The sequence below is a fragment of the Alligator mississippiensis genome, chromosome 5 (genome assembly GCF_030867095.1).
Source record: "Alligator mississippiensis isolate rAllMis1 chromosome 5, rAllMis1, whole genome shotgun sequence".
NCBI lineage: Eukaryota > Metazoa > Chordata > Crocodylia > Alligatoridae > Alligator > Alligator mississippiensis.
The window spans coordinates 219,375,582-219,396,972 of NC_081828.1; the positions used below are offsets into that span (position 1 = coordinate 219,375,582).

The 21,391-nt window shown below is 65.7% G+C and overlaps 1 protein-coding gene and 1 long non-coding RNA gene across 2 annotated transcripts in view; one reads left to right on the plus strand and one right to left on the minus strand.

Moving 5' to 3' along the window:
* The window catches only part of LOC109285107 (SCO-spondin), a 61,366-nt gene extending 43,057 nt beyond the window's left edge, over positions 1-18,309 (plus strand). The window contains exons 74-114 of the mRNA XM_059729438.1: positions 44-213; positions 423-469; positions 702-902; positions 1,079-1,249; positions 1,490-1,687; positions 2,291-2,387; positions 2,588-2,811; positions 3,161-3,310; positions 3,402-3,568; positions 3,942-4,102; positions 4,406-4,626; positions 4,746-4,787; positions 4,963-5,130; positions 5,432-5,641; positions 5,755-5,922; positions 6,354-6,485; positions 7,076-7,316; positions 7,447-7,599; positions 7,782-7,828; positions 7,904-8,074; positions 8,562-8,732; positions 9,160-9,324; positions 9,585-9,715; positions 10,978-11,102; positions 11,194-11,240; positions 11,506-11,775; positions 11,913-12,074; positions 12,244-12,360; positions 12,446-12,584; positions 12,805-13,007; positions 13,297-13,470; positions 13,762-13,889; positions 14,472-14,623; positions 14,865-14,911; positions 15,084-15,248; positions 16,049-16,251; positions 16,333-16,428; positions 16,695-16,755; positions 17,055-17,185; positions 17,660-17,810; positions 18,179-18,309. Of these exons, the coding sequence (XP_059585421.1) occupies positions 44-213; positions 423-469; positions 702-902; positions 1,079-1,249; positions 1,490-1,687; positions 2,291-2,387; positions 2,588-2,811; positions 3,161-3,310; positions 3,402-3,568; positions 3,942-4,102; positions 4,406-4,626; positions 4,746-4,787; positions 4,963-5,130; positions 5,432-5,641; positions 5,755-5,922; positions 6,354-6,485; positions 7,076-7,316; positions 7,447-7,599; positions 7,782-7,828; positions 7,904-8,074; positions 8,562-8,732; positions 9,160-9,324; positions 9,585-9,715; positions 10,978-11,102; positions 11,194-11,240; positions 11,506-11,775; positions 11,913-12,074; positions 12,244-12,360; positions 12,446-12,584; positions 12,805-13,007; positions 13,297-13,470; positions 13,762-13,889; positions 14,472-14,623; positions 14,865-14,911; positions 15,084-15,248; positions 16,049-16,251; positions 16,333-16,428; positions 16,695-16,755; positions 17,055-17,185; positions 17,660-17,810; positions 18,179-18,201 (6,000 nt within the window). The 3' untranslated portion in view covers positions 18,202-18,309. The remainder of the gene's footprint in view (positions 1-43; positions 214-422; positions 470-701; positions 903-1,078; positions 1,250-1,489; positions 1,688-2,290; positions 2,388-2,587; positions 2,812-3,160; positions 3,311-3,401; positions 3,569-3,941; positions 4,103-4,405; positions 4,627-4,745; positions 4,788-4,962; positions 5,131-5,431; positions 5,642-5,754; positions 5,923-6,353; positions 6,486-7,075; positions 7,317-7,446; positions 7,600-7,781; positions 7,829-7,903; positions 8,075-8,561; positions 8,733-9,159; positions 9,325-9,584; positions 9,716-10,977; positions 11,103-11,193; positions 11,241-11,505; positions 11,776-11,912; positions 12,075-12,243; positions 12,361-12,445; positions 12,585-12,804; positions 13,008-13,296; positions 13,471-13,761; positions 13,890-14,471; positions 14,624-14,864; positions 14,912-15,083; positions 15,249-16,048; positions 16,252-16,332; positions 16,429-16,694; positions 16,756-17,054; positions 17,186-17,659; positions 17,811-18,178) is intronic.
* LOC132250998 (uncharacterized) lies at positions 9,800-21,357 on the minus strand. Its single transcript, XR_009462809.1, has 2 exons — positions 20,973-21,357; positions 9,800-10,343 (listed from the first exon to the last, which is right to left on the minus strand). It is a non-coding gene; the product is annotated as an uncharacterized LOC132250998 (long non-coding RNA).
* Between the last annotated feature and the right edge of the window lie 34 nt (positions 21,358-21,391).

Sequence of the window (21,391 nt, forward strand, 5' to 3'; positions counted from 1 at the left end):
CCTGGGAGCCTGGTCTCCTCCTGACCGTGCCCTGTGTCCCCAGCACTGCGTCTGGAGCTGCGAGCCCGGCTGCTACTGCACCCACGGGCAGGTGCTGAGCGAGAACGGCACAGCCTGCGTGGACCCACGGGACTGCACCTGCCTGGACCTGCTCAGCAGCCGCCGGCACCTGCCCGGCCAGACGGTGCCCCGGGGCGATGGTTGCAATCACTGGTGAGGGGCAGGGGGTAGCAGAGCCTGGAGATGACCTTTAGCATGCCCTGGTGCTTTGCTTCCTATCCCAAACCCTGCGTTGCGCTCTGGAGATGCACTTGGGCAGCAGCTCAGCTGGACCTGTAGAACCAGGGGTGCTGGCTCCAAACCACGGGGGCCACGGCTGGGCCCATACCTCTGGCCTCACTGCCCTCTTCTCCTCTCCCCAGCACCTGCACCAGGGGGAAGATGCTCTGCACCAGCCTGCCCTGCGCAGGTGAGGAGCCAGGAGGGTCTCGCTACAGCAGGGGCGAGGGATGAGGTGCCCTGCAAGAGATGGGGAGATGGGTTGGGGGGATCCCGGAGGCTGAAAGGGGCCTGGGGGGGTCTCCAGGGGAGGGTGCGGGTAGTCTGTGCCCCTCCACTGATAGGCTGCGGGAGCCAGGATGGGGGACAAAGGGTCCCTGGGGTGGCCCACGCCAACTCCTGTCTGGCTCTCCATCCCCCAGTGCCCGGCGCCTGGTGCGACTGGTCCCCCTGGACCCCCTGCTCGAGGACATGTGGTAGCGAGGCCACGACGCGGTACCGCACCTGCGCCTGCCCCCAGCCCCAGCACGGCGGCTCCGACTGCTCCGGAGACCAGGAGCGCCACGGGGACGCCGGTGTCCAGCTGCAGCGCCAGGACTGCCCCTCTGCCACCTTCTGCCCAGGTGCAGGCTCCCCCTTCCCACCACCTCCCCAGAGCCCTGGCTGGATGGGACTGCAGGGGGTACCCAGAGCATGGGGCAGAGACCCCGTGTCCCTCCCTGCCCCCCCCGAGGGCCCAGCCGAGCAAGGAGGGTCAGCCGGGGCAGTTCTGGGTCTCATGCCCTTGTCCTGCTGGCAGTGGACGGCGGCTGGAGCTCCTGGGGCCCCTGGTCGCCCTGCGATGCCTGTGGTGGGGAGTCGACGCGCAGCCGGGACTGCAGCAGCCCCCCTGCCCGCTTCGGGGGCCTGCCCTGCCCTGGGGAGGCCTGGCAGAGCCGGCCGTGCCACGACGGGGCCACCACCTGTGAAGGTGAGATGCAGGCTGGCCTCTCCATGGCCCACCGGGGACTATCCACTCTTCCCCATCCCAGGTCCCGGTCTCTACCCTGGCATCAGTGACAGCTGGGCAGGTCTCCCGGCTTGGTCCAGGGCCATGGGGTGCTAGGATGAAGCATCATCCCTGTGGTCTCCGTGGCAACACACCGCGGGCACCTGCATCCGCCTGGCTCTGTGCCCCGCTGGGCATTGACCCCCCCATGCCCTCCCTCAGGCTGCGGTGGGGGGCAAGTGACCTTCTCCTGTGGGAAGCCGTGTCCCCGCTCCTGCGAGGACCTGCAAGCCGATGCCGGCTGCCTGGAGAGCGCGCAGTGCCAGCCCACCTGTGGCTGCCCTGAAGGGCGGCTGCTGCAGGACAGAGCCTGTGTGAGCCCAGGGCAGTGCCGCTGCAAGTACCAGAACGGCTCATGGGGTGAGTGGCCTTGGGCCCGGGGTTGTGTGGGCCCTGGGGTCCAGACTGGGGGGTTTCCGCTTCCTCTGCAGCAGGGGCATGGCTTGGGCCTAGGGTCTCTGCAGCATCCATGACCCCCCTTTGCAGCAGCAGGACGTTGGCGGCTGCGGCCCCTTTGCTTTCCCGGCGGGGAGGCGGCAGGGGCAAGGGTGATACCTGGGGTGACTGTTGTGCTCCTCTGAGGTCGGACACGGGGTTTGTCTGGGCTGGTTTGGACGGGGCTGATCCTGCCTCATTAGGGCTTGGACTGGAAGTGACCCCGCAGCTCCCTCCTAGCTCTGCTTCATTGTGACTATGATGCTAGAGGCAGGGTTAGGGGGTCCTGCGCCAGTCCTGGCCTGGCAAGAAGGGAGCAGCGAGGTCCAAGCCCCCACCCTGAGACACGTGGGGTAGGGGGGACGATGCGGCGAGACACTGTTGGGTTGCAAGCAGAGGTCCCTCTGGGCTGGCTCCCTGCCCCGTGCCCAGCTCAGCCCGTGTGCTGGGTTGCACTTCGTCCCATGCCTAGGGTGCAGCAGCTATGGGGGCTAGCGGGGATGATGTCTCCCATGTCTGGGCCCACAGGGACTCCCGAAGACCGGACCTTGCCAGCCTGGGCCGGCCCTGCCCCATGGGAATACGTGCAGCCCGGAGAGACGGTGCACGGGCCCTGCCAGAACTGGTGAGTTCGGGGGTGCAGCTGAGCTCTGACCCGAGGGGGCAGTAGTGAGGCAGGTGCCCCGGGGGCTGTGGCCGGGCTGGGGGGGACGGCCAGGTCCCAGCACATCCCTGTGGACTCGGGGGGCAGCTGGCGGATGCAGGTAGTGTGGGGTCCACAGCCAGGCCGGCAATAACGAGCTCCACCCCCATCCTCCCCCACAGCACGTGCGAGGACGGGCACCTGCGGTGCCACGCCGACCCTGCCTGCCACCTGGATGGGCACTGGGGTGCCTGGGGGCCGTGGTCGCCCTGCTCCCACCGCTGCCGGGAGGGCACCCAGGTCCGCGGCCGAGCCTGCGACAACCCTGCACCCCAGCACGGGGGCCGGGGCTGCGCCGGGGGCAGCCAGCAGCAGAGAGCCTGCCGGGGACAGCTCCCCTGCGAAGGTGACGGGCCAAAGGATACAGGGCTGAGCAGGGGGTGGGGGTCAAGCCACATTGTAGCTGTCCCTGTCTGTGGTAGGATGCAAAATGAGAGGCACTGTCGCACCGGGCACATCCAGCTCAGGTCGCTGCACAGACCTCCTGGCCTAGAGTGCTTGGAGCTGCATGTGTGTAAGAGGCCGTGTGTGCCAGAGACGTTCCCATCTCAGTGGGCAGCACGCAGGGAAAAGGGGAAACTGAGGCTGGGAGGGCTGTGCAAGTGGCCAGGAGGCAGAGCTGGGCTGCTTTCAGGGGCAGGGGGTCATCCTGGGGAGCCTCGTCTCACCGTCCCGCCCCGCTTTGCATGTCCCAGAGGAAGCACCATGGAGCGCGTGGTCCCCGTGGGGTGCATGCAGTGTCACGTGTGGCGGTGGGGAGCAGATCCGCACCCGGGAGTGCCTCCGCCCCGGCTGCCAGGGCCTGTCTGTGCAGAGCAAGACCTGCAACACCCAAGTTTGCCTCGGTGAGTGGCCCCCCACCCTCCCCTGCTTCCCCTGCCAAGGGGGCTCCTGCTGTGGGGAGCGGGCTCTGAGCACCTTCTCGGCCTCTCCCAGAGGTGGGCTGCCCGGCGGAGCGGCTGTACCGCGAGTGCCTGCAGGAGGAGGGCTGCCCCTACAGCTGCGCCCACCTGGCCGGACAGATGGACTGTTTCTCGGACGGCTGCGAGGAGGGCTGCCACTGCCCCGCCGGCACCCTGCAGCACCGCGGCGCCTGCCTCCAGGTCAGCCCCCAGGCCAGGTACCCTGGGGGTGAGAGGGGAGGGGACCACCACATCTCCCTGCCCCAGGACTCTTGCATTTGCATCCGCTCCTGTGTGTGGGGGTTCAGGAAGGGAACCCCTCTACGCATGGCTGGGGGCTAAGGGGGCTTGCTGAGTTAGACGAGGCCTCGGCATAAAAAGCGATGTGCTGGTTTCTTCTCGTGAACATTGCAAAGCTGAACGTGAGTGTAACGAGTGTGTGGATCAGGCCGTGGCCGTGCAGAAACACCAACACTTGGGAGGTTCAGGAGTTAGAGGGCTGGTCCCTGCCTTTTGCACCCCCCGTTGCATGGCAAGGGGTTTCCCCTGAGTTGTGCCATCCGCCTCCCGGCAGGAGTGCCCCTGCGTGCTGACCAAGGACATCCTGTGGACGCTGCAGAACATCTCCGCGGACCCTGGGGCCTTGCTGACCGCTGTGACTGTCCAGGGCCACCCCCTCGTGCCTGGCCAGGAGGTGCCGCACCGCGGCAGCCTCCACTCCGGCTGTAGCAGCTGGTGAGTTGCCGGGCACTCTGGCAGCCATGGGAGGATGGGCGGTCACGGGCCCTGCGCCCACGTGCTGGCGCTGGTCCACGCTGGATCGGTGCGTGGAGCTGTGTCGTCAGATCATAGCAGCACAGAGATGTCAAACTGGGAGGGAGCTGCAGGCTCGCATCCAGTCCAAGCCCAGCCTGAGGCAGGATCAGGCCTGTCCAAAACACCCCAGGCAAACCCCGTGTCCGAGCTCAGAGCCACACGACAGTCGCCCCCAGGCATCGCCGTCTCCCCGTGACACTGGGGCCCTTTCTCGCCTCCCAGCACCTGCCAGCACGGGCAGCTCAACTGCTCCTTCACCCCGTGCCCGCTGGATGGGGGCTTCAGCGCCTGGAGCCCCTGGACCTCCTGCTCCCGAACGTGCGGCGGGCTGGGAAACATGACGCGGTCACGGAGCTGCACCCGCCCCGCGCCCGCCCACGGGGGCAAGGACTGCATCGGGCCCCGGATGGACACCAAGTACTGCCAGACACCCGACTGTGCTGGTGAGCCAGCGTCGGGGGCAGCAGGAGGATGTCTGGGTCTCTCTTGGGATCCAGGCGGGTGCTGGGGGTTGGGGCGGTGGCTGCACGGTGAACCCCTGTTCTCTGTTCTCCCCCCTCAGCGGTGGAAGGTCCCACGAAGGAGCCGGTGCCCAGTGTCCCAGGTACGGGGCCATGCTGGGATGGGGGGCTGTGAATATCCTTTGCTTGGCTGGGATGCACCCCTCCTTTTCTCCGTGCCTCAGTTTCCCCAGAATGCTTCTCCCCCTGCAAGGGGTCCACTGGTGGCCTCTAGACCTATGAGTTAACCCTGTGCTACCCTGTGTGCCCGCACCACAGGGTCTGAGGAGGGCTTCAGCCCCTGGTCATCCTGGACGCCCTGCTCCCGGACCTGCACTGACCCCGAGCTCCCGGCCCTGAAGACCCGGACCCGGTTCTGCGCGGCAGGAGCCAACTGCACGGGGGAGGCCTTCCAGGAGCGGGCCTGCAACCTGCCCCAGTGCACAGGTTTGGGGGGCTGAGAGTCCTGGGGTACAGCTCACCTGTGACATGAGCTGGCTGACCTCAGCTGGCGTGCTGGGCTCTCCCCGCTCACAGCCCCAGGTCCTAGTTGGCTCAGGGGCAGGCCCAGTTGAGCTCCTCCAGGGCTCGGGAGCAAAAGACCCCCACATACAGGGGCAGCAGGCACCATCCCTCGGAGGGGTCCAGGGTGGCTGCGTGTAGGGAACAGGGATGGATGCAGCCCCTGGGTGTTGCAGCACCCCCAGCCCATGCATGGCCGCTCACTGGGCCCCTCTCCACCCCACAGACGTGCCCCCATGCCTGGGTGAGGAGTGTGCAGGCATGAATTGCAGCTGGACAGGCTGGGGCCCCTGGAGCTCGTGCTCACGCAGCTGCGGCGTGGGGCAGCAGCAACGCCTACGTGCCTACCACCCGCCTGGCCCCGGCGGGCACTGGTGCGAGGGCATCCTCAGCGCCCACGCCGAGCGCCGCTTCTGCAACCTGCAAGCCTGCAGAGGTAGGGGGGCTCACAGCAAGCCCGGATCTGCCCCGTGCCAAGCCCGGTTTTGGATAAGCTCATGGAGCTGCCTAGAGCTGGGTTTGGGGGGTGACGGCTCTTCTTCCCCACAGTGGACGGGGCCTGGTCCAAGTGGAGCCCGTGGTCGTGGTGTGACCGCACCTGCGGCGGGGGTCGCTCCGTGCGCAGCCGCACCTGCACCCACCCCCCACCCAAGAACGGCGGGCGCCGCTGCCCCGGGGAGAAGCACCATGTCCGTGTCTGCAACCCACGGCCTTGCGGTAGGGAGAGCGGGGGTCATGGGCAGGAGCGTGGGACCCCATCTCTAGGGTGTGCTGGAGGGTCCCCCGGGATGCAGTGCAGGTCCCGGGGTCAGGGGTCGTGCTGTGCACCTTGAGGCACAGCAGGGTCCATGCAGGGTACAGGGGTCTCAGAAACCTCCTAGGGGGTACGGAGCCAGGTGGGGAAGTCAGATGTGGCCCCCAAGCTCCCCTGTGCTGGGCTGAGCAGCCCTGGCCTGCAGCAAAGGGGCTGGGCTGGGGGTCTGCACTCGTCCCCCCACCAAGGCAGCGGGGAGGCAGGGCCCAGGAGAGGCCCCTGGACAGGTGCAGGGGGCCCTTGTCCATGTCATCCGCAGAGGCAAGGACAACCCCAAGACCCCCTAAGGCAGTCTCTCCCAGCCTGGGGCTAAGCTAACATGTGCCCCCCACAGAGGAGGGCTGCCCACCAGGCATGGAGATGGTGGACTGTGCCAACAGGTGCCCACGCCACTGCGGGGACCTGCAGGAGGGCATCATGTGCCAGGACACGGAGGCCTGCGAGCCCGGCTGCCGCTGCCCAGACGGTGGGTGCTGCAGTGGGGGGGTGGGGAGGGTCACTGGCTCTGCTTGGGGTTGAGGGGGGTTGCTCAGGCATCGTGCTCCTCCCATTGGTGACACCCCTCATGGGTCACATGCCCTCTCCCTGGAGTGGGGATAGCGGTGGGATCCCGCACCTGCCCTGCAGGGGACTCTCTATGTGCGGTGTGCAGTATGGGACCTATGACACCCCTCTGAGTAATGTGGTGCTGCCCAGCAAGAGGCAGCGCTGCGTAAGTGCTCACACACGTACACACGTGTATACATGCACACACACTCTTGCACATGCCCAAATGCACACCCATAGAAGCACATTCATGCACACGCACACACATGCACACAAATGCATGCACATTCACACCCATAAATACACATACATTTACATGTGCGTATACACACATACACACATGCATGTGCCTGTCCATGTACATACCATTACCCATACATGCACATGGACTCACATGCATATGCACATGCACCACAGCCCAAGGGGCATTGCCCTGCAGGGCACAGACGGGCTCCATGTGTTCCCAGCAGGCCCTGGCTGCCCCACATCACCTTCCCCTCTGCCCCGCAGGGACCCTGGAGCAGGACGGGGTGTGCGTGCCAGCCCAGCTGTGCGAGTGCACGGACACGCAGGGCCACAGCTGGGCACCGGGCAGCTTGCGGGATGATGGCTGCAACAACTGCACGTGCGTGGGCGGGCGGCTCATGTGCACCAACCACACCTGCCCACCCTCCCACTGCGCCTGGAGCCACTGGTCCAGCTGGGCCGAGTGCAGCCTCACCTGCGGCCACGGCCGCCAGAGCCGCTTCAGGTGGGCCCCACCTGCCGTGGGCTGGGGGGCATTGGCGTGGGGAGCTCCCAGCCCTTTGGGAGTTGTTTTTCTCCCAACCCGTGGCCATGTCCCAGTCATGCTCTCATGCTCTGCCCTCCTTGCTTTCCAGGACGCCCACGTCGGGGTCGGAGGCGGCCGAGTGCCAGCAGGAGCAGCTGCAGAGCCGGCCCTGCGCCCCGGGGCCTTGTCCCCCGCTCTGTCCTCTCAAGGGCAGTGACCGGCACCTGGGAGATACCTGGCTGCAGGGCGAGTGCCAGCAATGGTCAGTGCCACAGGGTCAGGACAGCATGGGGGGCAGTCAGTGCAGCCCGCTGGGAGCCAGGACTCCTGGGTTCTCCCCTCTCTCCCCTCAGCAGCGGGCTAACACCAGGGACCTAACACCAGGGGGTCAGTGGGGTGGGCTGGGCTGCACTGACCCTCCCGCTCTGCCTGCCCCTTCTGCAGCATCTGCACCCCGGAGGGCATCTACTGCCAGGACATCACCTGTGCGGGTGAGTGCCCCCCATCCCCTCCATCCCGGCTTCTCTCCGCTGCGGGACCCTAGTCACGCCCTGTTCCCTCCGCAGTGAATGGTGCCTGGACGCCCTGGTCCCCCTGGTCTGACTGCCCTGTCACCTGTGGCCCCGGCACTCAGATCCGCACCCGGGCCTGCCTCAACCCCCCGCCCCGCAACAACGGCTTCGACTGCACCGGCCCCGAAGCCGAGGCCCAGGACTGCCCCACGCCACCCTGTCCAGGTAAGGACAGGCCCAGGGGAAGGTCGACCGGGTGTCAGCTCTGCGAAGAAGGACCTGGGGGTCTTGCTGGCACCATCCCCGCAGGGTCCTGGCTGGAGGGTCTTGCTCCTCCTCTCAGGATCGGCCCAACGCTGCACTGGGGCAGGAAGGGATTTCCCTCCTGCTCAGACTGGTGTGCACTGGGGGGTTTTGCCTTCCTCAGCAGTTGGGGCACAGCCTCAGCCTGGGGTTTCTCAAGTGCACTTAACAACCCACATCCTGTTCTTTCAGCACCAGGGCACTGCCAGGCCTCACCCCCCAGCGCTCCCCGGGGCAGGTCAGGGTGCCCTCAGTGCATTGGGGCATGGTGCCCATGCAACATGGCTGCTCATGCAGTGTTGGATAAACTGGTGCAGACGGGGCAGCTCCCAGCCCGAGCAGGGGGCTGGACATGACCCCCAGGTCCCTACCCGCCCGGCTGCCCCGTGACTGCGATTGCTACCCACAGGAGCCGAGGAGTGTGTGTGGTCCAGCTGGGGTCCCTGCTCGCGGTCCTGCGGCCCGGGGCTGGCCTCCCGCAGTGGGGCCTGTGCCTGCCCCATGCCGCAGGACCCTGGCGCCTCCTGCAACCAGAGCACCCGCCAGGAGCTGCAGCCCTGCTACCTGCGGGCCTGCGAAGGTAAGGCCCTGGCAGGGGGGCTCCAGGCTGGGGGTTAGGGGCATCTGCAGCCTGGCTCTGATGCCCGATGGCTGCATTCATCCACCTACGGAGCACATCCAGCCAGCCCCCCTGTGCATCTGTCCCCCCACCCCCAACGCCGCAGGGCTGAGCTTCCCCAGGAAGACACCCCCCAGCTCTGCAGTAAGGAGAGGTGTTCAGGGCACCTTTCTGGCTCCCAGAGTGCTTTGCCAGGATGCAGAGGGGAAACTGAGGCAAAGAGAGAGCTGGGAGGGGATGGGACACAGATGACCCTCACCCATTGCAGGGGCAAGGGGAGAGTGCCCAAATGCAGCTATGCTGTACAGGCAGTACCCCCCTATCCTGGGGTCTCTGCCCAGCTGCTGGGCAGGGAGAAAGCCTCAGCCCTGCAGCTCTGTGCCCCCAGATGCCTGCTCCTGGAGCCCCTGGACGGCCTGGACCCAGTGCTCCTGCAGCTTCCTGGTGCAACAGCGCTACCGCAACCAGTGGGCTGCCGGCGGGGCCGCGGCGGCCGACGCCTGCGTGGGGCTGGACGGCCAGTTCCGCATGTGCGACTACACCGAGTGCTCCGGTGAGGGGTCCTCGGGCACGGGTTGGGGGCTGCGGAGTCCAGGGGGCACACGGAGGGGTTGGGGAGGGCACCAGTGGCATGGGCACTACTCCCCCAGCATGGTGTCCCATACACCCGTTGTATGGGCTGCATCCTTACTCCCCCTGGCTCCCTGCTCACTTTGCCCAGGGTCTCCTGCCCTGCCTGGGGCTCTGGAAGGACCTGGGGGAATGGGTCCATGGCTGCCAAGTGCAGACACTCACCCATCCTCATCCCCGCAGAGGCCAGCTGTGCACCGCCCTTCCAGTTTCGGGAGTGTGGCTCGCCCTGTGCCGGGCTCTGCTCCACCCGGCAGCACCAGGACCTGTGCCGGGACCTGCCCCAGTGCCTGCCCGGCTGCTACTGCCCGCAGGTGAGCAGGGCACGGGGTTGGGGGGTTGCCAGGACCCTAGTGGTATGGAGGGGCTGGCATATGAGCAGAAGAGGCTAGGCCTGGTCAGTGCAGAGAAGAGATGTTTGCAGGGGGAGATGAGAAAAGTTTACAAAATACTAAATGGTGGGGAGAAAGTCAGTACGGATTGACAGAACAAGGAGCAATGGGCCCAGGTTGCAGGAAGGGAAGTTGAGGTTGGATATTAGGAAAAACTTTCTCACGAGGAGGGTGGTGAAGCACTGGAATGAGTTACCTAGAGAGGTGGTGGAGTCTCCATCCTTGGAGGTGTTTAAGACCCGGGTAGACAAAACCTTGGCCAGGATGATGTAGTTGGGGCTGGTCCTGCTTGGAGCAGGGGTTGGACTAGATGTGCCCTCCTGATGTCCCTTCCATCATCATTTGCTATGAGTCTGAGTCTTTCGTGTCACCCAGCGCAGCATTAAAGCGTAGAGCGTGTTGCCACCAGACGTGACGAGAGCTGAGAGCTCAGCCAAATTCACAGAGGGTTGGACACGTGCTTGGAGCAAAATGGCATCAGAGGCTCTGGAGCAGGGAGCGAGGGGCACGGCCCCTGCATCACAACATCCTGGACCCTCAGTGCTGGAGCCTGCCAGGAAGAGAGGAACGGGGGGAAACCCAGCTCAGACCCATTCACTCTCCCTTCAGCCTCTGTGCTCTGCCCATGTAACACAGACCTGCTTGCAACTTTAAGGGCCCGTGGGCCCGTGCCCACCAAGAACAACCATGAGCTTCCCTTTCTAAGAGTGAAAGTAGCAGCTGATTTCTTGGGGCAGAGTAAAAGGAGAACAGGGAAGGGAGTGAGGTTCAAAACCAGGCATCCGAAGCAGGGATGCAGAGCACACCGCACAGTGCCTGCTGGCCCGCCAGCGAGTCCAGCGGATGCTACCCGAGACGTGAGTGCACGAGGGACACGAAAGCATTCCCACAGTCCTCAGGGTCCTCCTTCCCGGTCAGAGATGATGAGGTTGGCAAGTGCCAGGAGGAGGTCAAGCAGGAGGTCCTGGGATGTGGAGAGTGTGGGCACAGTGGATCTCTGCTCTGACAGTCCACAGCAGTTCACGGACCTGGGGCACACCAGCCACGGGCACAGGGAACGGCACCGGCCTGTGCCGACATGGGACCTGGCTGGGGGGCAAGGTGTCATGGGGCACAGGGAACAGCCACAGAGACCAGGAGAGGGGCCGTGGCTGACGCGTGGCCCCTTCCCCACTCCCCGGCAGGGCCTGCTGGAGCAGGATGGGGCATGCGTGCCCCCCTCGCAGTGCGGCTGCCTGCAGCCGGGCCAGCCCCACGGCCCCACGTACCTGGCGGCAGGAGACACCGTCCTCGTGGGCTGCAAGGAGTGGTGAGCGCAAGGGCTGGCTGTGAGGAGTGGGGCTGGGGGGGCAAGACATGGGGCTCATGGGGCGCTGCTGACCGATGGCTCTGTCTTGCAGTGTGTGCCAGGAGGGCGAGCTGCACTGCAGCAGCCAGAACTGCCAGGGTAAGCATCTGTCCCCTCTCGCCCCATCATGGGTCCCTCCCCCGGGGAGCTGAGGCCTGTCATGAGCTGGAAAGGGCAGTGGGGGCATCTGCACCTCTCCAGATGGATGCATCCCACACCCCTGGCTCAGCCTTGGGCAAGCCCATGCTCATCTGTCCCAGCTCCCCCCTGCCCAGCCAAGCCTGGCACCCTCCCACGGGGTGAATCGGGAGCCAGTTTGGCCCCGTGTCTCTGCCTCCTCCCCATGGCTGTGTGTCCCTGGCAGGGCTTCTCCCCCTGAGTGACTGGACTGAGTGGACGCCCTGCGGTCCTTGCCTGCCCCTGGCAGCGCTGGGCCTGGGCACCACGGCACTGGTCGTGGCTCAGGGCAGCGGCTGGCAGGACGAGGAGCCCAGCATGGCCCTGGCCTCGGTGCAGCAGCGCTACCGCGTGTGCCTGGACCCACAGACGGGCTCGGCCTGGGCCGGCGAGGCGGTGCTGTGCTCTGCCCAGCTGCAGCAGGAGCGGCTTTGCCCAGACCCCCACATCTGCGATGGTAATGCCAGGCCCAGGGGTGTCCATGGGGAGACAGAGGGGTGGGACAGGGTCCCTGAGCTGCCCCAGCCCTCGTGGGGTGAGGGTAGCTGCAGCAGGGAGGATCCCCCCTCTCCGCACCTGTGCCCTCCATCCCAGACCCGTGCCAGTGGAGCCCCTGGAGCGCCTGGAGCCCCTGTCGCGAGCCCTGTAGCGGCGGTTTCCGCTTGCGCCGGCGCCAACCCCAGCACCTGGCCAGTGACAAGCAGTGCCGTGGCGCCTGGTCCCAGTCCGAGAGCTGCAACACGGCTGCCTGCCCAGGTAACCCCTCATCCTGGGGCTGCCCAGTGCCCATCCAGGCTATGGTTCAGGCTGGTGCCAGGGTTTTGGGTCCCTCGTGGTTGGTGGGCACCAGGGGCTGGGTGTGGGACAAACCTAGCTCCCCTATCCTTTCATCCTGGCCACGTGCTGACTCAATGTCCCCTGCCAGGGGAGAAGTGTGAGGACCGGGGCAAGGCCTATGCCCCAACCTGCGCCAACCGCTGCCCCCGGACCTGTGCTGACCTCTGGGACCACGTGGAGTGTCTGCAGGGCCCCTGCAAGCCAGGTACCCCCATCCTGTCCCCCAACTCCCACTCTGTCCCTCTCCATGCTCAGGGCAGTGACATCCCTCATTGCGCTCTTCCCTGCAGGGTGCCGGTGCCCCGAGGGGCAGCTCCTGCAGGATGGGGTGTGCGTGCCTGTGGCTGAGTGCCTCTGTGGACTCCCCAGTACCAATGTCACCCTGGAGCTGTGGCCTGGGCAGGCCGCTGAGCTGGATTGCCACAACTGGTAAGAGGGGCAGGAGGCCATTGACACAGCTGCCACCACGCTCATGGAGCACCCCAGGTCCCACGGCAGGGAGAGCGTTGAGGCCTCCTGCAGCTAGTGCTGCGGGAGCTGAAGGGTTAATGGGGTTCCTCCCTGCCCCTGGGGGTGCAGGGCACAGTGGGGCTGCACCCGGGTGGTGGAAGGTGCTCAGAACCCCCCCTAACCCGCCTGCTTCCCGCAGCACTTGTGAGAACGGGACATTCGCCTGCCCGGCCCCCGAGTGCCCATCCTATGGGCCCTGGGCCGGCTGGAGCCCCTGCTCCCAGAGCTGCGGGGGGGGCCGTGCCCTGCGCCACAGGCCCTGCCACGAGAGCCCCCACGGTGCCCCCTGCTCTGCCCAGGCCATGGAGGAGGTGACAGTTTGCAACCCACAGCCCTGCGCCGGTGAGTGCTTACCTTGCGGTCCCACAACCCTGCCCGGGGAGCACCTACCCCATGGTGCCCACCTCTCAACCTTGCCTGGGGAGTGCTTGCCCGTGGCCTACCCAATTCAGTGTCCCCCCAGCCCTGGCTGGCATGGGCACACCAGGGCACCTTCCCAGCTGGGCGCAACACCTGTCCTCGGCCATGGGCCAGGCCTCTCCCTCCCTCCCACTGCCCAGGGCAGTGAGGCTGGTCCCTCCATGCAGTGGGGGCATCCCCACGGCTCTGACCCCCTGCCCCGGTTTTGCAGCCAGCTGCCAGGTGAGCACATGGTCGGCATGGAGCCCCTGCAGCGCCAGCTGTGGCGGGGGCATCTCGGAGCAGAGCCGGCACCTGCTGGACCCGGGTGAGAGCGGGAGCCAGGACTGCCCCGGCCTGCTGCTGCGGCTGCATCGTCCGTGCAACACCCACGGCTGTGCCCCAGGTATGGGCCGGGATGCGGGGGGCACGGGTGGACGGGAGTGGGGGCACAGCCCTGAGTGCCATGAGGGGGCAGGGGCTCCAGCAGGGGGCGCTGTGCTGGGGGGCAGGGGGTGTCATGCTGCAGGGAGGGGTCCAGGGTCAGCAGGGGCACACACCCCCATAGCCAATGCAGGTGGCAGTGCCCAGCAGGGGGTGCTGGGGTACAGGGGGGTAGCTGGGAGGGCAGGGCTCAATGCAGGATGGGGGGTTGCCTGGCCACCTGGTCCGTGACTCCCCCACCTCTCCCCCGCAGAGTGCCCAGGTGGCCAAGTGCACCGTGACTGTGCCAACGCCTGCCCCCGTGCCTGCTCCGACCTGCGCCCGGGCACCGCCTGCCAGCAGGAGCCCTGTGAGCCCGGCTGCGCCTGCCCACCTGGCCAGGTGGGTGCCAGCTCCGTCCAGACTCCCCTGCCCGCTATCTCCACCCAGGCAGGGCCTTGGGACATTGCCCTCACAGCCCTCCCGGGCCAGCCTCTGTGGCTTCTAGCCCTCGACCCCCTGGGCCAGGCCAGATGGGCTGAGCCCCCTCCCCAACCTCACCCCACTAAGCTCTGCACACAGGAGGGGGGTCACCAGGGGTGGTGCTGGGCACGTGGAAGGGGTAGAACTTGGTGATGGGCGGGGCTTGGTGGGTGGGGCTAGTGCAGCAGGGGGAGGAGTCTAGAGCAGAGGGGAAGGGTCCTGGGCAGAGGGGAAGGCACCTGGGATAGCTCCTGCTCCCAGGCTGCCCAGGTCAGGCAGGGGCAGGTGGGCTCCAAGTCCAGCTAAGGGGAGGGCTAATGGCCCCGGCTGGTCCTCAGCCTCCTCCTTATGGCTCTGCCCCATGTCAGCAGGGGGCCCAGGGGAGGGTCTCTGGGAAGCTGCTTTAGCCTGGCTTGAGGGTGGAGGTCTCCAGCCTGGCCTGGGGGTGCCGATGCGGGGTCACGTCCCCATAGCGAGTGGCAGCCTCTGTCGTGGTGGCAGGTGGTGCAGGACGGGGCGTGCGTGCCACCAGAGGACTGCCGCTGTGCGTTAGGCCCCACGCCGCCCAGCCCCTGGTTCTCCAACCTGTCACGGGAGGAGCTGGAGAAGGAGCACGCGCCTGGCAGCATCGTCCACCACCAGTGCAACAGCTGGTAAGTGCCCCAGTGTGCCACGCAAGGGCAGCTGCAGCCTCCGGAGCTGGAGCAAGGGGGCAGGACACCCGCGCTGCCCTGCTGTGGCACCTGGGGAAGCTGCAGCTTCTCTCTGCCTCAGTTTCCTCAGCTATCCCGGAGTGCAGCCCCCATGGGGGCTGGGAGCCAGGTGCAGTGGGGACACAGGGCTCAGACCCCGGGGAGGGCCAGGATGGCTCTGATGCCCCCTCCTTGCTTGCAGCGTGTGTCGTGGAGGTGCCTTCGTCTGCTCCCAGCAGGACTGCAATGGTGAGACCCGGTCCCTGAGCTTCCCAGTACTGTCCCATGTGTCTCGGGGCCAGCCCAGACAGGTCCCCTTCCCACGCCTCTCCTTCCCAACCTCTCCTGGGCCTTGACCCTTACCTTGACTGTCCATTCCCCCTCACCATGGCCTGTACTCTGACCCCCCGGCTCCCCACAGTGGACTGCCTGTGGGCGCCGTGGGCACCGTGGTCCTCCTGCTCGGTGACGTGCGGCTCGGGCGTGCAGCTGTCCCAGCGCCACCCGCTCCGGCAGCGCCTCTACGACGGGGCCGAGTGCCTGGGCCCCAACACGCGCCAGATGCCCTGCAGCCTGCCGGACTGCGGTGAGACAGGCTGGGCCCCAGGGCAGTGGGGAGACACTGGGTTAGAGGGGTCCGGGGCTCTGGTCCCAGTGGCTGAGGGCTGGATACTGGGAGAAAGGGCTCTGGGGGTCTGGTTCCAGTGACAGGGGGGGTGGGTACTGGGTGAGAAGGGTCTGGGGGGGTCTGATCCCAGTGGCATGGGAGTGGGTACTGGGTAAGAAGGACCTGGGGCTGTTCCAGTGGCAGGGAGGAGGTAGGTACTGGGAGAGAAGGGCCTGGGGGCTGGTCTCAGTGGAGGGTGGGGATGGGCACTGGAAGAGAGGAGTCTAGGGGTCTGGTCCCAGTAGCAGGGAGTGAGTGGGTACTGGGTGAACGGGGCCTGGGGGTCTGATCTAAGTGGCAGGGGAGTGGGCACCGGGTAAGAGGGGTCTGGGGGCTGGTCCCAGTGGTGGGTGGGTCCTGGGTTTGGGGGGCTGGTCCCAGTGGTAGGGGATTGGGCACTGGGTGAGAAGGGCCTGATGCCTGGTCCCAGTGGAAGCTGGGTACTGGGAGAGATGGGCCTGGTCCTGTGGCAGGGAGGGGGCCTGGGGTCTGGTCGCAGTGGCAGGGAGGGGGTAGGTACTGGGAGAGAAGGGCCTGGTTTCTGGTCCCAGTGGAGGGTGGGTACTGGGAGAGACGGGCATGGTCCCAGTGGTGAGGAAGGGGTGGGTACTGGGCTAGGGGGTTCCTGGGGTCTGGTCCCAGTGCAGGGGTTCCTGCAGGCCTGGCTTGGGGGGCACGATGGCATCATCCTGCTCCCTGACTTGGCCCCGGCCCTGCAGCCTGCCCCGTGGGGGAGCGCTGGCACCGGCCCGAGGCCACGGCGCCCTGCGAGCGCAGCTGCCAGGACATCTACCAGGAGCCGGCGGCGGGGGCCTGCCCGGGGCAGGGCTGCATGTGCGACCCCGGGCTGTACCGCAACGGCAGTGGACGCTGTGTCCCGGCTGCCCACTGCGAGTGCCAGCACCGCGGCCGGCTCTACCCGGTGAGTGCATGTTGATGGGTGCCGGGGCCTCAGGGTCTCCCCAAGGCCCCCACTGCCCTGACACCTCTCCTCTGCCCCCAGCCCGGCGCCGAGTGGCATGAAGACTGCGAGACCTGCCGCTGCCTCAATGGGAGAGGCGTGTGCATGGCCGGCTGCCCCCCGCTTTCCTGCCTCGAGGTACGGGCCCGCCGGCCACCCTGTCCCCCATCAGGCCAAGGACAACAGTCCTGGGCACCAGCTTGCAGAGCCCCCAGGGCTGCGTTGCTGGCAGGGAGCTGCAGGCTGCAGGGTGGGGAACACGGCAGCCCAGGGCAGGGGGCACAGCCGGACTCACCCCTGCAGCCCAGGCTCCGCTGGCACCGGGTGTCCGGGCCGAGGGAGCCCATGGGGCCAGTCCTGAGCTGAGCCCACCTCACCGGTGCCAACTTTCTCTCTCTCCGCAGGGGGAGGTGAAGGTGCAGGAGCCGGGCAGCTGCTGCCCCGTGTGCAGGACGGAGTCGCTCGGTATGAACCCGCCAGCAGCCCGGGACTAACAAGGTTGGGGGCGTCACTGGGGGGCACTGCAGGAGCATCCTGCGAATCCCACACCCAGCGTGGCACTAATGCGGTGAACCTGGGGTGAGATGGGGCCTGTTAGCCCCATGCAGAGGCAGCATGCTGTCCTCAGTGCCCCCAGACACGCAGAGGCCATACAGCTGCTTGAAGCCCTCCAGCAAGAGAGCCCCACCGCCTGCTCCACCCCAACAGTGTGGGTCTGTGAGCATTAGAGATGGGGATGGTCACTGCTGCCCTTGTCCCCGCAGAGGAGCCGTCGGCCGCGTGCCAGCGCTACACTGAGGTGCGCAACATCACCAAGGGCCGGTGCTCGCTGCGCGGAGTGGAGGTCAGCTACTGCCGTGGGCGCTGCCTGTCTCGCACCAATGTCCTCCCAGAGGTGAGCACGGCATGGCGGGGGGCCACGGGGATGGGACCCCTGAGCTGAGCGGTGCAGCCGTGCAGGGGCAGTGGCTGTGTTGGCTGCTCTGTCACCTGCAGCTTGTGTGCCGCCTTCCCGTCTGCTCACCTGATGGGCTTTTGGCTCCTATCCCTGCTGGATATGCTCAGCAGGTCCCTGTCTGCCCTGACTGGTCTCGGTACCCACAAGGCACATACACACACGTGTTTCTGGCATCACATAGCTCCTCGCCAGAGCACAGCCTGCACTGGGGCGCATGCACACGTGCCCACTGGCAGTGCCAGAAGCCGCAGCGGGACGGCCAGGGCTACGGGCACCAAGAAGAGCGTGAGGGCTGCAGCCAGGAGCCTGTTCTACACCACTGCATGCATTGCAGCAGCTGAGCCACCGACATCCTTGGGCCCTATCCTGGACCTCTCCCATGACAATACTCTGCGTTTCTCCCCCTGGCAGGAGCCATACCTGCAGACACTGTGTGACTGCTGCAGCTACCGCCTGGACCCCGTGAGCCCCGTCCGCCTCCTGAGCCTGCGCTGCGAGGATGGGGAGGTGGAGCCCGTGGTACTGCCCGTCATCCACAGCTGCGAGTGCAGCAGCTGCCAGGGTGAGTGCACGCATGTGAGGGGATTTCTGGCCTGTCCTCCTGCCCTGGACATGGGGCAGAGTGCATGTGCCCCTGAGCCTGGGGTGGCTGTGCCAGCAATGGGACCCACATCAGGGAGGGCCTTTACCCCCTGCAGCATGGCTCAGACAGCTGGGTAGCCCAGGCTGGGCCTCGCCAGCCTCTCTCTCGGGCAGCTGGAGCTGTGCAAAGACACAGCACTTGCAGCTGAGGCTGTGCTGCCGACCGGGGTGACTGCGGCCCATGGATGGGGCATGGCCAGGTCCCTGGTACTGCAGGAGGAAGCTCTGGCTCTGAAGCCCCCTCCTCTGGGCCGCTCCCAGCCTCATGTCCCACTCCCCTTTCTCTAGGTGGGGACTTCTCCAAGCGCTGAAGGCCCCAGGACCCCGGCTGCGTGGCCCCCCGGCAGGAGATCGGGTGCCAAGGTGCTTCCTGGTTCCTGCCATCCCCAATGTGGTTGCACTCGGTAATAAAAAGAAGAGAAACCAGCTTCTGAGCGACTCTGTCTCCCCCCGGTGACAGCTGCCCAGGGCAGGCGGAGAGGGCAGGGTCTGGAGCATCATTCTCATCTGCAGCTCAGCCTCCCTGGGCTCCTCTTGTCACCCCAACCCACATCCCAGAATCCTTTGCAGAGTTGGCCAGGGAAATGGGGGCTATGATGGGCACTGGGGACAGATGCTGGGAGCACGGGAGGGGGGTGCTTAGCTATGGGATGAGACAGGAACAGCCCCTGGGAAGCTATGAAGCAAAGCCTGCTTCTCTGCTAGACACAAGACCTGCTGTGGCCACAGCAGCTGGGTCCCAAGCAGCAGGGCCCCCCATCCTGCCCTCCCACTTCCAGAGAGAAACTGCATGCAGCACTCACCAGCTGCTGCCCAGGCCCTACCTTTCCCCCCTGCCTGCGCCTGGTTCTTGCAAACTGGGACCGTGCATCACCCACCATGGATCCCAAATGCCCCCACGGCCACGGCAGGGCAGGTCTGGGGTTAGCCACCCCTCCTCAAAGCAGAAGGAAGCTGGAGCAGGCACTGTTTTCCCTCCCTGCTTCCTGGGAACGGACCTGGGGAGCCACAGCTGCTGGCTGCACCCCTGTGCAAAGCTGCCATGTCTAGAGACGCTCTCCACAAAGTTGTCTGTAAGTTGTCAGATGTGATGGCCTGAGCACTTTCCATACCCTGGCCCTGCTGAGGGCAGCTGGACACCTCGCCCGGGCTGGAGACCTCAGTCCTGAGCCCCCACAAACTGAGTCCTGAGGGACAAACGTGCCAAAAAGGGGGGAGAAGAGGAAGAGGCTGAGATGTGGCTGGTGACGACATGACACGCATGCAAAAATCGGTCCGCACCCTTGCAGTCTGGACCTCAGGGGGTTTGACTGCCCTAGCAGGGGAGACCCCCTTCTCCTTGGCCTTGAGTGACTGGGTGGATGTCTGCCCCTTGCACGGCGACAGGCTGACCCCTGCCAAGCTGCAGGGCCCCCATGCCAGGATCGTGGCCACATGACTGATGGCGATGGGGGGTTCCTCTGGGGCTCTGCCTTGAGCTTGCTCCTCCGGCCTGTTGGCTCGGGACAGGCGAGACCCGGGGGCACCTGAACTCCGAGGCCTCTGTAGGATATGGCTGTGGACCTGGGGGTATCTGCAGCCCCGGGCTGAGGGGTCTGGAAGGGGGAGACTTGCGGGTGGCAGCACCGCACAGATGGGAGCAATCGACTTCTGCTCCACTGAGAGGATTCAGAGCTGATCTAGCCCCAGAGATGAAATTTCACACGCACAAAAATCAGTCCAGGTCCTCGCAGCTCCATTGCAATCTGCAGGGTTCAGATCACGCCCACAGCTGCCCCTGGAAGCAGGTGCTTTTTTGTTGGAAATGGATTTGAGCAGGGCAGTAGCTTGTGGGTCTCCCTGGCATGTTTGCACAAGGAGGCACCGAGGCCGGATAGCAGGAGGAGCACAGGGAATGTAGGATGGGCAGGGACAGCCAGAGATATCAGACCCAGTCCTCTGCATTCACCAGCAGCCGCCAGCCTGAGGAACATCCCAAATCTCCCCTTCAGACCTTCAGTTCAGGCTGCAGGGCACAGAACCAGGAGCCCCCATACCCTGCCGCGGGGGAGAGGAGGGCACTGTCCCTGCCCTGGCCCGCAGCGACAGGGAAGGCAGTGGGTAACACACTGGTCCCTGCACCTCAGAAATGATGTAGCTGAACTAGAAATGGTCCAGAAAAGGGCAACAAGGATGCTGGAGGCTGCAAGGGAGAGAGGAACAGGGGTCACTCTCCCTTCAGCCTCCTCTCTCTGCCCCAGTGCGACACAGGAGAAGAGAAGCCCGAACAGGGGTTTGATAATAGTCTGTAAATCCCTGATGGGTGATGACAGAGAGGATGGAGATGGGCTTTTCTGTGTGGCAGCAGGAGACAGGACTAGGAGCAATAGGCTCAATTTGCAGCAGGGGAAACTGAGGCTGGAGACAAGGAAGAGCTCAGGCAGGGGCTTGGACCAGATGCGCTCCCCAGCGGTCCCTTCCAGCCCTGCATCTCTAGCTCTCTGTGAGATGAGGAGGAACTGCCTAACTCGGAGGGCGGTCAGCCAGGCAAGACGGACCGATGGCCTGACCCGGTGAATAGCAATTCTTATGTCGTGACTGTGCCCCACATTGCAGGAGTAGGTAACTCCCCTCAGTCCCTGCCAGCCTGACCACAGGGTAAAAATCCCTTCTTGCCCCCAATGCAGCATTGGTCTGCGCCTGAGTGAAGGGGCAAGACCTTCTAGCCAGGACCCTGCGGGTTTGAGGCTCAGCAGGAGCTCTGGCTAAATGCCCAGATAGCTGTGACCAACATCCCAGCCCCGAGAGGAGAGTAAACCTCTCTTGCTCCCAGTAGCATTCATGCCATGGGGGAAACCTTCCTGACCTCAAAGACCCTAAGCCTGGATTGCCAAATGCCTGCCTGAGAAGGGGGTTGCAGGAGGGCCTGAGACCTAGACAGGCAGAGACGAAGGGCTGGACCTGAGACCAATCCCGAAAGGACGGATATAAGCAGGCTGCAGGGCACTGGGACAAGCGGGAGGACACGAGCTGTGAAGGAGCAAGAGAAGACTTGGCGAAGTTGCCAGCCCTCTCGGTTCATGCCGTAACCCCTGGTTCTTACCTGGTCAGTCATCAATCCCCAGCGACTGCCTCGTCGCCATTTGGGATGGCCCGGACTGGGGGGTTTTGCCTTCCTCTGCAGCGGGGGCACAGCCTGACCCGGGGTCTCTCCAGCATCCACGAGCCCCTTGTGTGGCAGCAGGACGTTGGTCCCTCCTGCTTTCCCGGGGCGCGGTTTGCGGGGCGAAGCCTGGGGCTGTGTCAGAGTTGAGGATAGTTTTATGAAGAGTTCAGAGGCTGGGTTTGCCTGGGCTGGTTTGCACAGGGCTGCTCCTGCCTGGGGCCAGGGGTTGCTTCTGGGGGGTCCCTCCCAGCCCCATTCCTCTGGGCTCCTCTGCTTCCACCCCCTGCCCCTTCGCTCGGAGCAGGCCGGGCCTCCCCGCCCCTCCAGGCCGCTCCTCTCCCTTCCCCGCTTCTGCT